The following is a 12,798-nucleotide window of genomic DNA, read 5'->3' on the forward strand; positions in this document are numbered from 1 at the left end:
AGGTAAAGGGTCATGAGCCAAGGAATGCAGGAGCCTTTTGAAGCTGGAAAAGGCAAGGCGATGGAATCTTCTAGAGCCTCCAGAAAGGACCGCAGCTCTGCGGAGACTTTGATTCTAGCCCAGTGAGACCCCATCAGACCTCTGACCTGTGGAACTCCGCTACATTTGCGCTGTTTTAGGCCAGAAACGGAAAATGGATGTGGCCTCCCGAGACGGCAGAGCGCGGGCGCCGCCCCCGGGCGCGCTCAGCCTGGCTCCCCCCTCCCAGCCCTCGTTCCCTCTTCCTCCATGTTCTCGGCACTTCTGACCCCTGACTCGGTGCAGCCAACACAACTGGACTTCCCGGGGAGCAAAACCGCCCGTGGGCTTATCCGAGCCGCGGTTTCTACACGGGTGAGTGGTCTCACGCGGGGCCCCGAGCCTGCCGATCCACCCAGGAGCCATAAAGGGGGGTCGGGGGCCACCGGGGGCCGCCCTGCCTGTGCCCACGAGCCCGAGCCGTGGAGCCGTGATCCTGCCAACGACTGAGGGGCACGAGCAGGCCTCTCCTCTGGGCAGAAGGCAGGGGTGAGGATGGAGAACACCCCAGGCCTCGGGATCCTGAGTTCCAGTCCAAACCAGGCTGCTATGTGACCTGCAGCACATCCACGTGCCCTCAGGCAGCTCCCTGACTCACGCAGCAGGGGGAACCACCCTGCCTTGCCCTTCTCCCCAGTCAGCCCCGGGCACCACGTGAGAAAATGTGAACCAGGGTGCGTCGCTGTCCATCTGACTGCAGGGAAGAGCAGTGGGGCCAGCAGACCGATTTCCACCTTAGACCCCGCCGCAAACTGGTCCACTGTGTGATCCCAAACGTCCCACCTCTGGGCCTTGCTCTTCCCATCTGTGCAGTGGGGGGAACAGGTCAGGTGACCCTGGCAGGGCTCTTTCAGGTCAGTGTAGACTCTTTCAGCGTAAGCCTAACCCCTATCGCCCCCTCCTGGAACTTTCGGGAATGACACCACCCTGCGCCCCTGGTCTCTCCCAGGATTTGAACCCAGAAACACACTCCCCTGCGGGCTGAGGCGGCCAGCACCTGGCTTTGGCTAAACAGGTCAAAGGATCATGTGCTGAGAAGCCAGCGGGCTCCCGATTCGGTATTCGACGAGAGAGCACGGGCTCCCCACCCCATGCTGCCCCCCGACCCTGCTCCAGAGAAGAAAGAGCAGCATTCGTGCCCCTACAGCAGACACAGCCCGGCCAGCCGGCGGCCAGGCCAGGTGCTCCCGCACCCACACCCGCACCCACACCCAGGGGGCCCTCCCAGCATACACCAGCACTCTCCACGGTGCAGAGGAGAAGTGGGGGGTGGACAGGCTGCGTCCCACAAAGGAAGAGCAAGAAAACCTTTCAACTATTAAATCCGTTTAGTAAAGACAGTTTCGCTCATACAAAACAACAGTTTACAACAATCTGAGTGCTGGCCACGCCGTCAGGGACCGGGAGGCACTGGGGGCCCTCGGAGCCCTTGCCCATATCCAGAGAAGATCCGGGGTGCTCCTCCAGCAACTCGGCCCCGAGGGAGACGAGAGCTGGAGAATCAGTGCCCACCCCTGGCCCGGAGACCTCCCCCCACGCTGCTCACTAGTACCAGGGGGAGGGCCCTTCCCGCCCCCCCCTCACTGGCCTCGACACACAAGGCTGAGTTGCTTGGGGGTGGAGGTGAAGTGGCTAACGGAGGCGGGGGCAGAGTCGGGACATCTTTGGTGTGAAGACTCCCCCACCCACCCGCGGGGCCACCCAAGGGGTGCCGCCTCTGCCCTCGAGGGGGAGCCGGCCGGTACCCCCAGGAGCCCAGGAGAGGCGGCAAAATGCAGAAGCTCCAAGTCACTTCTAAACAGCCCAGGCTCCCCCATGGGAGCAGAGAGGAGGCCCATTGAGAAGTGGCTCAAAATATAGGAAAAATCGTCAAGAACAGGTTAATCATGGCAGGAAGGGGGAGAGAGGCTACTGGGTAGGGAAGCGCCTCGGAGGACTAGGACCAGCGCTGCACGGGCGCCCACGGGTGGGGGTGAGGGTGGTCCAGCCTTCCCGACCGCTGGGCCGGAGCCCAGGTGGCTCCTCTCTGCCTCCCAGAACCACCGGGCAGGCTGCGGGGCCGGGCTGAGTCGGGGCAGGCTTCTCAGGCACTTTGGCAGACCTGACGCGGGCACGGCAGGCCCAAGGAGGGGTGAGGTTCTTGAGCCACAGCAGGGGCCCTCCCTCTGCAGCCCTGCCTGCCCCTGGCCCCATGAACATGCACAGTCCCAGACACAGATCCGGGCACACGCGCACACACACACACACAATCACACTCGCCTCTGTCCGTCTGGCACATCGGTGAGGTCTGAGGGCTCCCGCAGAGGCGGGTGGCATCCTGGCCCTGGCCCCGCAGGGCCCCGAGCTCCCGGAATGCCTCAGTCGCAGGGGCCCCCGGCCGGGGTGGGGCAGGAGAGGGCAGGTGGACACAGGGACGCTCCCTCGGACAGTTGCCACAAACACCCCTGAACCAACCCCGAGCCCTTACACATCCAGAGAGGAAGGGGTCTGGGCAAGAGGAGGCCGAGTAGGGGAAAGAACAATAAAAGAAGTTTCATAAAAATTCCAAGTCAAATTACTGATAAAATTGCAAAATGAGCACAGGTTCCAGAGCGTCTTGCTCCCTTCTCTCCGCACCGCCCGCAGCCTCCCAGCCTCTCCCTCTCCGAGGTGGTGGGAACCACAGGCGGGATGCAGCCTCGGACGGGCTCCGGGCTCCACGCCGCCAAGGAGGGAGGTGAAGCGGGCAGTCCTGGGTCTCTTCGTTTAAAAAATATATTCAGGTCGAGAGTTATTGCTTGTCCGCCAGTGGAGCGGGACGGGCTCAGCGGCTCAGTGAGCGAGGGCCGCGGCCTCCAGGGCCCGAGCTTTCTTCCGCCTCTTCAGAAGGAGAGGGTTGGACGCATCTTCGATCTTTTTTATCTTGATCTGCTCGTAGTCGACACGCATTGTGGCCAAGGCACTGGTCATCTCCTCCTGGGGAGGGGGCAGGGTGACCCCACGGGGCGACAGGGGAGATAAGAGACACAGGGAAGGGCAGGGTGAGGGCGACAGGGGGTGGGAGCAGAGAAAGGACAGGCTGGTCAGTGGGTCCGAGGCTGACAGCAGCCTCAACCCCTGCCGGGGTCACCAGAGCCTGCCCACAACAGTAGGGTGTGCTCCCAGAGCCCCCAGCGACCCCACTGGAAGCAGAAAGAGCACTGGACCAGGAGTCAGGGGACCTGGGCTCTGGTCCACCCCCGCCCATCGCTAGCTGTGTGACCTTGAGCAGGTCACTCTCCCTCTCTGGACCTCGGGCTCCTCATCTGCAAAACGAGGAGACGGTACCAGATAGCTGTTTGGGTTCCTTATTTTTTTTTTTTTTTGTTTGGGTTCCTTATAGGGAACTACCGTAGGCCCAGCCTGGCCAGGGAAGGGGCTTAGAGTCACTGCTCTCGCTGTAACAGAGATCCCTGGGGTGAGCGAATGCAGACTCACACCCCCCCCACCGGCCAGCACCGCCCCTCACCCCCGGGCACCCACCCACACCCCGGGCCCCTCGCAGCCAGTGGTCCCCTCACCTTGACATCCTCCCACCGCTCCTTGTCCTCCTTCAGGACCCGGCTGGTGTGCAGTGGGGTTTGAGGGACCTTTGTTGATTGCTGTGGGGGAGAAAAGGAGTTCAAGGGAAAGCCTGGCGGGGAGCAGAGTGGTGGCTGAGCCCTCGCCCTCGCCCTCGCCCTCGCCCTCGCCCTCATCCTCGCTCTCGCCTTGAGGGTCGGTTTCCACGGACCCGGGTCCCTCCTGCCCACCAGGCTTACCATGATCCAGGGGTGGTTCATGAACTCCGTGATGGTCATCCTCTGAGTGGGCTCTGTTTTCAGCAGGTTCCGGATGAGCATCTTCACTGCGGGGTGGGGCAGGGGACAGAGACAGCTCAGGGGCCACCCTCTCTCTTCTGCTTCTTCCCAAAGTTTTCAGGGAGAAACCAGACTTAGGGGCACAGGGGGGTAGGGGTGGCGGGTTGCCTGGAGGCAGACTGCCCACAGAGCCGGTCCCGAGGGCCATTATGGTTACACCTCTTGATAGGTTACATGCAGCCCCACACCCGTGGCCCAGGGTGGGTCCCTCATGCAGACAGGACGTGCCCAGCAGGTGTGAGCACAGGGATGGACCCACTGCCACACCACCCCTGGGGGCTGGATCCTGCAGGTACCACGTGTGCGCATGCAAGTGCACGTGCACGGGGCGGGGGAGGGGGTCCTTACCTTCCTCTGATACCTCTGACCACTCTGGGTTGGGAAATTCATACTGGCCCATTCGGATGCGAGTCTTCATGCCCGGAGAGATGGCGAGACCATGGTTGGAGTAGAAGGGGGGATACCCACACAGCCTGAATCAAGAAGCAGGAAGAGAGGGGGACAGTGCAGGTGTTATTCGGGGGACTTGCACCAGGAACAGAGTGAGGAACAGGCTTCTTGGAAAGGTCACAGAGAAATGCACTCGTGGATTTCAGGCACAATATACGAAATCAAGAACAGGCCCCAGAAATCCAACACACCCAGCATCTAAACCACACATTTTCCTGCCCGTGAGCTAGTTTATACCCGCCGCTTAGCTATCAGAATCCAATAAGCATAGAGAAAAGGGGACACACAGGGGATTTCCAGGGAATCCCCCATCCAGAAGGGGATGTGGACCTCTGCTCCTTCCTCTTGTCCCAGAGAGGTACAGGCCTCCTTCTACGCCCAGCCCAGCCTCCTCCGCACACCCTCCCTGGCACACTCACAGGATGTACATGATGACACCCAAGGACCACATGTCACAGGACTTGTCATACTTCTCGGGACCCAGCACTTCTGGAGCTGCAAACCAAAGGTCAGTGTGGGTGGATCCGGCCCCTGGAACACTGATATACCCCAGCTTCTCTGCGGATCATGCTCCCTATCCCAACCCTTCAGCCCATCGTGATGATACTGTGGCCGGGGGTGGGAGGGGGAACAGTCATAACCCCATGCTGGGGCTGCGTGGGGGAGAGCAGAAGAGCCTCCTCCAAGAGGAACCCCGGGGCTAGAATCTTAAGATGAGACGATTCCTGGACGGAAGAGCCTTCCCGACCCATGCTGCCCACTTAATTTGACAAACATGAGTTTATTCTGGATAAACGTGAGTTCACTCGGCTGGAGCTGCAGAACCCAATCTGTGTCCCGGGCTCCGCTGGGAACGGCTGCTCTTCTGGGGGAAGCGCACCTGCGTGCACCAAATCCTGCCTATACTCCCAGACGGATCGATCTCCCATAACGTCTCAATTCCAGCTTAACTCGCTCAAGCCCTACTTCTGGGCAGGTCACAGCAGAACCAGCTCCGGGAAGGTTCAGAGGACACGACCCCCCCAGGACCAGTGGCCTGAGAGCTGTAGAGAGCACCTGACAACAGCTCTGGGGAAAGACCAGCTCCCCGGGCCCCCTCTGGACTTACCCACATAGTACGGCGTGTAACAGGGAGTGGTCAGAGAGTTGTGGCTGGTGGTTTCCTTGGCAAAGCCAAAATCTGTGAGTTTCAGGATGGCATTGGGCCTTTTGGAGGTGTACAGGAGATTCTCAGGCTACAGAGAGGGAGACAGACGGACAGACAGCAATGCTGCTGAGCCTGTGAGGAGGGCAGCGATTCCTGCCTCCCCTCACCCTTTTAACGACCATCTGTCCCCCTCGATCGACACGCCATCAGGAGCATCCATGCGCGTGGCCAGGTGCCTGCCTTTGGGAGCTTACAGGGTACTTGGAGACAAGAGACGAGCCCAGAGAACCGCCAACAAACACCACGGGGACACAGAAACCAAAGGTGTGACTGTGTGGCGCTAAGGAGGACCACAGGGCTGGGCGTAGCCACAGAAGGCTTCACTACTGCGCTGGGGCTTGGCCCAGAGAGGGCGGCCGCGGCGGGCAGAGAACAGCACCTGCCCTGCTCTGCCGCAGGAGGCGCAGCAGGGCGCAGGGCAAGCCCGGCCACCTCCCGAGGGTCACCGTGGCCCCCCGGGCCGTGGCTCCCACGCGGCAGCGGACAGCGGGCACCTTGACATCCCGGTGAGCGATGTTGATCGAGTGCAGGTACTGGATGGCCTCGCCGATGCTCTTCATGATTTCTGACGCCTCTGTGGCAGGGGGGTGGGCGACAGGAAGCAGAGTCGCAAGATGTGGCAGGAGGGTTGAGGACCCAGTCAGTCGGCCCCCTCCCACCCCCACCCACCCGGTGTCCCCCCCGGCCCCCGACGGCCCTGCCCGCCCAGGCCTGTCCCAGCAGGCCCCTCCTACCTCTTTCCGTGAACGCCTGGTCTCCGCGGTCCTGGATCCGGCTAAAGAGTTCTCCGCCATCCAGACTGAAAGAAAGCCACCGTGACAGGGGCGGGGCCCGGCCCAGCAGCCCTCTCCTGCCCTGCCCGCCTGGCCCCGGCCCGAGCGTCGCCCCGAGCGTCGGCCTGGCTTACCACTCCATGACAATGAGCAGGCACTTCCTCCCCGCGTACAGGTTCTCGTAGACATCCACGATGCGCACGATGTGGGGGCACTGCGAGGCCCGCCAGTGCAGCTCCACCTCCCGGCGGGCCTTGGGGCAGTCCTGAAGCATCTGCAAGCCCAGAGGCCTCCCGGTGACTGCGCCGTCCCCGCAGGCGGGCAGCTGGCGGCCGCCCGGCACGACCCGGCGGAGTCTGTTCCGGGGCGCCCGGGCTCTCCCCGCCGGCACACCTGCTCCTGCCGGTCCCCTGCTAGCGCCCCCCCACCCCCACCCCCCAGCATTTTCTCTGGCCTCTCCTCCTAAATCCTGACTTAGAGTTTTGCAGATCCCTTATCTGCTCTAAAGGGAACCTTCAAGAAGACCCCAGACCCCACGGGGCCTCGGCCCAGGCTGAAATCAGCCCCGCGGCCACTCGGTCTAGCCGGGCCTGCAGGCTGCCCTGGAGGGCGGCAGAACTGGGCAGGCCTGAGGACAGTCTGAGGCGAAGGCACACAGTCACGGAAAGGAGCCGAGAGAAGGAGGGGCTCCAGAAGCAGCAGGAAAAGGAACTTCCAAGACCCCTCAAGGTCCAGCACACCAAATCCAGAGCAACGCGCTTTCTCCGTCTTGCGCTTTACTTCATTCAACCCCCCGATGGCCTCGGGAGTCGGCCGATGTGGCCGGGACGCCGCCTCTCGCCAGGTGTGCAACCTCGGCAGCTTCCCTGACTCATGAGCCTCAGTCCTGCACCTCGTCCCACGGGCCAGGTGGCCAGGGGCCCTAATGGAACCTGGATCCCTCACCTGGATCCCTCGCCAGCCTCAGGGGCTGAATCTTGACTAATCCCAGGCAGTCGCATGAATTCCTTTACCAGTGACGAGCTTGGGAACAAGCCTAAGACCCAGCGCCGGCCAAGAAGAACTTGGTCACGAGTCTGCTAGCGGCTAGCGGCCTCCTGAAGGAAGCACAGGAAGCCGCACCACCTTCCCCGCACGCGGCACCTGGCGGGCGGACGGGAGGATGCATCAGCACACCTGGCGGGAGGACGCATCAGCACACCAAGGAGGGCGGGGAGGAGGAGGGCGGGGAGGAGGCGTGGCAGTCACCTGGGGCCTGGCTGACACGGAGCAGCCCTCAGGACTTGTGTTTGGTACGATAATAATCTTTCCTTGCTCTACAGACTGCTTTTATTTTTATTTTTATTTATTTATTTTTTTTTTACAAACTGCTTTTAGTAGAATTTTATTGCTCAGAGCCAAAGGCATCATGTCTATCCCCCTATAAAATGGGGGGTAGATCTGTTGCAAGGATTAAACGAAGCAATTCTGCAAAGCGCCCAGCAGAGCCCCTGGCAGATGCCCAACAAGCAGAGCTGTCACTTTCGTCACGGACTGTCGGCTAAATGCACAGCACTGATGCCAAAATAACCAAGACGCCGCCCCTGACAGACTTCCCATCTCTGTGGGCCGCCAAGATGAGCCCTACGCAGTCCCCATCAGGGCCGAGGCGAGAGGGACAGGTGAGGCGGAGGGAAGGCAGGGGGATGGGGGCCCTGCTAGGGGGGAGCGGGGATGGGGCAGGTGGGGGATGCAGCAGCTGAGGCTCAGAGACCCGCTGGAAAGTGCAGGAAGCTTGGTCAGAAAGCTGGGCTGGCTGGGACGGAGCCAGGTGACCGAGGGCAGCGACAGGCAAATACGGGAACTCCCAGCCCTGAGGACAGACCTCGTCACGCTGCAGGCCACGACATACTAGGCCTTTTCTGACCGTGCAACTGCCATGTTACGGGATGAGGAAATCGAAGCTCAGGTAACAGTGTGTCCAGGGCTAAGTCCCTAGAGAAAGGCAGGGCCAGGGTTGGACCCCAAAGCCCAGGCCTTTTCCATGGCACCACAAAGCTTCCCCGGGAGGGGTGGAGGCCGAGACCGGTCAGTTCGGGACAGACACCTGCAGGCTGACCTCGCAGCACAATCTCCAAACGGGCCGGTCGGGGCAAGCTGCCCACGGGGTCACACTGCCACCTCGTGGCCATCTGGGGACACTGCACAGGTTCGAGCTCGGCCACCCACCTTACCATGGCCCAGGAAAAAAAAGTTTATTTTCCTCTCCCCAGCTCTAAGCAACGCAGGAGAAGGCAGCGGCCAACTTCATTTGCAACTTCATCTGTGGAGCGCACTTCCACTCCACGGGCATTTACTGGGCCCCGCATTGTGCAGGGCGCCAAGAGGGAACAGAGGAGTCCCAGTCTGAAAACATTCAGGCTGGCGGGGGTCAGGGTACGTACTACGGGAGGCCGACACAGGAAATATTTATAACCCAGAGCCAATGTGCTATACAACAGGCAGGTTCAAAGGGTTCAGAGGCAAGAGTCCTCAGAGCAGCCGAGTAAGAAAGATCTCTCTCGCCCCCTGCAGGTACCCCTGATCACTAGGAGGCCAGAGAAGAAGCACAGTTGGCGGATTTACTCAGAGGCAACCTGAGGTCAGGGATTTACCATCCGTCCAGGGGCGGGGTCTCGAATTGGTCAGTATCTCCAATGACCTTGAAGGCGTCATTACCTTTCTAAGCCTGTTTTGCATCTATTCGTGAGGGGGGCCCCCTTCCTTACAGAGTCATCTAAGCATCTAATGAAAGAACACCCCTTAAGAAGGCTTTGTCATCAGAGGGGCAGTTATCACTGGAAACCAGCAGCACAACTGCCAAGGCAGAGGCACCCTCTCCGTCACCTCGAGTTGAGGCTGGGGCCCACTGAGGAAGCCGGTCCAAGTCACCAGCAAGACTCCAGGCTGGGTTTATGGGCAGCCCAGTGACCACAATCTGGGAACCATCTCCATGCCCTGCCCAACCAGAGCTGTGCTGAGTGATGACACGTCAAGGCCCACACCCAAATGTCCCTTGGTCCCTCCTGAACTCAGAGCTCCCACTCCACATGCTGCTCTTTCTGCCTTAGACAGGTTAGACCGTGTGGCAAAGGAGAATTTGTGGGCAGGAGGCATGGGTTCCCATCCCACCTCCGGGCCTACACACAATTCTTCACCTGGTAGGTGAGCCAGATGGACCCAGTACAATACACTTGGCCTTGGGAACAGTGTACAACGCATACCCCAGCTCTGCACTTCCTAGCTTGGGTCAGGTAAGCCGACCTACCCTTCTGACAAAAGGATTTCCTCATTTGCAAAACAGAATTAATTTAGTGAAATAAGTAAACTGGAAAGGGTAGTATTTTTAAATTCTAAAAGGAACATAAGAATTTCCCATGAAGACTGGAGACTGGCATCCAGGTATGTGTTTATGAGAAATCTCTGAATGGATATGAAGACCAACTCCAGCAACAAAGTTAAGACCTTCAACTGAGTCAGGCAGGCAGGCTGGCTCATGTCATGGGGGAAGAGCCTAAAGAGCCAAAGAGGCTTTGTGGACAGCTGTGGGGTGCAGAGAGCCTGGAGGGAGGACAGCAAGAATGTGCTAATCTGGAGTACAGAGCTAAGTAAAGAACGAGGGGGGGGGGGGGGGGCTGAGCTCCAAGCCAGAGGAAAGAGGGAATGAAACAGGATTCCTGGGGTCCTGCCAGGAGCCACCAGCAGGTTCAACCAGAAGCCAATAGAGTCACCCAGGAGAGGTAGGAAAGGCTCACCTCTCCGGCATGGACAAAGACAAGGGCCCAGGTCTATAGATCTCAGGGACCCAGACTGGAGGGAGGGAGGGAGGGAGGGAGGGAGACGGGGAGGGTCTTCTCACTAAGAAGCCACAGGCCCTTAGACATTAAGAGCCTGGAAGGGTTTATGAAATATTTTAAGCCCACGCAAAGCACGGAGCAGATACTGGGACTTGTCTCCACCCCCTGTAGTTCGCGTCTGAAATTCTCTTGCACTGTAGAAAAGGTTAATTGTTGCATGTGCTAGATTGCAATGCAATAGGCCAGGCCACCCTACCAACTGTGGCAAGGGCCTGGGAAACTCTAGGATGACAGCGGCGATGAGGGAGACGCGGGAGTTCTCCCCAAATGCTGTTCCCTGTCTCAGTTTGCTGGAGCCCGAAGGCAAGAGGACCGGGGCCCCCAATTCTGGTTGCCTATGGCCCCATTACCTCCCATCCTCCCAACCAAGTCTTCCATCATGGGGCCACAGGGAAGGACTCAGGAGCAGTCAGCATCCTAAACGGAGCTGAGCCAGAGATGGGAAGAAACAGAGCCCAGGGGCTGGAGCCCGGCTCGCCAGCAGCAATGGGGACATGAGGACTGATGGGAAGGAGCGAGTCCCAGGCCCCAAGGGATCACGCCCTTCACAAGCTCTAACAGCTGCCAGGTGTGTGAACTTGTGGACGTCTTTAACCCCTCCATGCCTCAGTTTCCTATCGGTTAAAGCGGACTAGTAAGAGTCCTCAGCTATATTAAATGAGCTACTAGATGCCCCCTGTAACCTACTGCAAGCAGCACACGCGTGTGTTAGCATCACTCTGCTCTCACTTCCCGGCCACGCTGTCCCAGGGCTCCTCGGTCAAGGGGGTATTAGTAGCCCTGAGGGGCCCCAGAATACCGGCGGGGAAGCGGTCTGGGCATCCTGAGCACCCCTGGCCTCCCTCCACTGCCTCAACCGGACAGCTGGGGGCAGGGTGCACTGTAAGGAGAGAAGGAAGCCACCCCTTCCCTTCCCAGGCCTGACTGGGAGCCAAGAGTGATGCAAAAACCTGAGTCAGGCGCTGGCTGTGCTGCCCGTGTGTGGTGTGTGTGCGGTGTGTCGTTAAACCAGACGTCCTCGGTCATAGCAGGTCAGCCCTAAGGCCCCGTGTGTCATGCACCAGCCCCCCCCCAACCCCCACTACAGGATGGGGCGGTGCTGGGTGCTGGGTGCTCTGCGGGCTAAAGAGAAGGATGTGGGCAGGAGGGCTGCTGCTTTGAGTCCCCCACACACACAGTGCAGGACCCCTGGGAGCAGGGGAAGGGGGCCCCTGCCCTCCTGTGTGCTCTGTGCTAAGTGGGTGCTAACTACTCTGAATGGGGACCCCTCATCCACCCCAGAGAAAGTACCTAACTCTTTTTTTTTTTAAGATTTTATTTATTCATTCATGAGAGACACACAGAGAGAGAGGCAGAGAGAGAGGCAGAGACACAGGCAGAGGGAGAAGCAGGCTCCATGCAGGGAGCCAGACGTGGGACTCGATCCCGGGTCTCCAGGATCAGGCCCTGGGCTGAAGGCGGCGCTAAACCACTGAGCCACCCGGGCTGCCCTCATCCAACTTTATATAAACGAGAAGACTCGGGCTCAGAGAAACTAAGCAATTAGCTCCAAGCCTTCCCGCAGTGGCCCGTGGCAGGGCTGGGATTTGATGTGGGGCCCCACTGCTCCTGATGCTCCTTTTCCACCGCCCCATGGGGGAAGGCAAAGGCACAGAATCCGCCAGAACCATCCATGACATCAACGCCAAAAATGGGGGCGGAAAACGTAGACATGCCTGAAAGTACAAACACTTTGATCCCGAAATCCTGCTTTTAAAATTTTACCCTAAGCTACTACCCTGGATGGAACCTGAATGTATGTACATCCCAATCCCGAGTCCGTTATGCCAACCAGAAGGCAGCGGCCCAGCAACCAGCAATTGAGATTGCTTTTTTTAAAAGTGCACTTAGCTATATAATCTGTAATCACGAATGTGATGTCTGAAGTGAACATTTAATGCAGAACGGAGTCCCGAGTCTGTTAGGTCCTCCGTCACCGTGAGTGGGGGCACTCACCCTGGCTCTTTCTTTGCAGCACAAATCCCAATCTTAGTTTCCCTACACTTACTCATCAGAAAGTATATGATAGTAGGTGAAAAAAACCAGTTTCAAAGGCTTATTATGGCCAGTGCAGTTCTATATTTTTATTATACCTGGGGGGGGGGGGTCTAAGAGGAAGAGTATTCATACTCAGTAAAACGCTAATTGTAATTCCATCTGAAGAGCAGGATTACAGGGCCTTATTTTTTTCTTCCTCAGATCTTTATTTTCTAGGTGATTTACAATTAGCATTTGTACTTTTAAAGAGGCCAAGAAAGCAGCTTAGCTCTCCAAATGTAAATGGGAGGTTGTCATCCATACCCCCAGGCCGGCCAGGGAGCGGAGAGGCTCAGGCTCTCAGGCAGCTCAGCCTCCCCAGGTCCACGGCAGGGGGCTGCCACTGCCACCTTGGAGTCTGGAGCAGGAAGGCAGCCCGCCACAGCAGGTGCAGGCTGCAGTTGGGGGGCAGGGGGGTGGGGGGTGAGCAGACACTGGGAACCACAGCACAAGGGGTTCCA

General features: G+C 59.1%; 1 protein-coding gene across 1 annotated transcript in view; it reads right to left on the minus strand.

The window, feature by feature from the left end:
* Positions 1-1,387: 1,387 nt before the first annotated feature.
* The window catches only part of MAPKAPK2 (MAPK activated protein kinase 2), a 45,282-nt gene continuing 33,871 nt past the window's right edge, over positions 1,388-12,798 (minus strand). Inside the window, exons 2-10 of the mRNA XM_072733408.1 lie at positions 6,521-6,660; positions 6,348-6,412; positions 6,108-6,187; positions 5,515-5,641; positions 4,826-4,901; positions 4,305-4,429; positions 3,858-3,943; positions 3,618-3,698; positions 1,388-3,033 (exon numbers count right to left, since the gene is read on the minus strand). Of these exons, the coding sequence (XP_072589509.1) occupies positions 2,890-3,033; positions 3,618-3,698; positions 3,858-3,943; positions 4,305-4,429; positions 4,826-4,901; positions 5,515-5,641; positions 6,108-6,187; positions 6,348-6,412; positions 6,521-6,660 (924 nt within the window). The 3' untranslated portion in view covers positions 1,388-2,889. The remainder of the gene's footprint in view (positions 3,034-3,617; positions 3,699-3,857; positions 3,944-4,304; positions 4,430-4,825; positions 4,902-5,514; positions 5,642-6,107; positions 6,188-6,347; positions 6,413-6,520; positions 6,661-12,798) is intronic.

Source organism: Vulpes vulpes, chromosome 13, assembly GCF_048418805.1.
Source record: "Vulpes vulpes isolate BD-2025 chromosome 13, VulVul3, whole genome shotgun sequence".
Classification (NCBI taxonomy): domain Eukaryota; kingdom Metazoa; phylum Chordata; class Mammalia; order Carnivora; family Canidae; genus Vulpes; species Vulpes vulpes.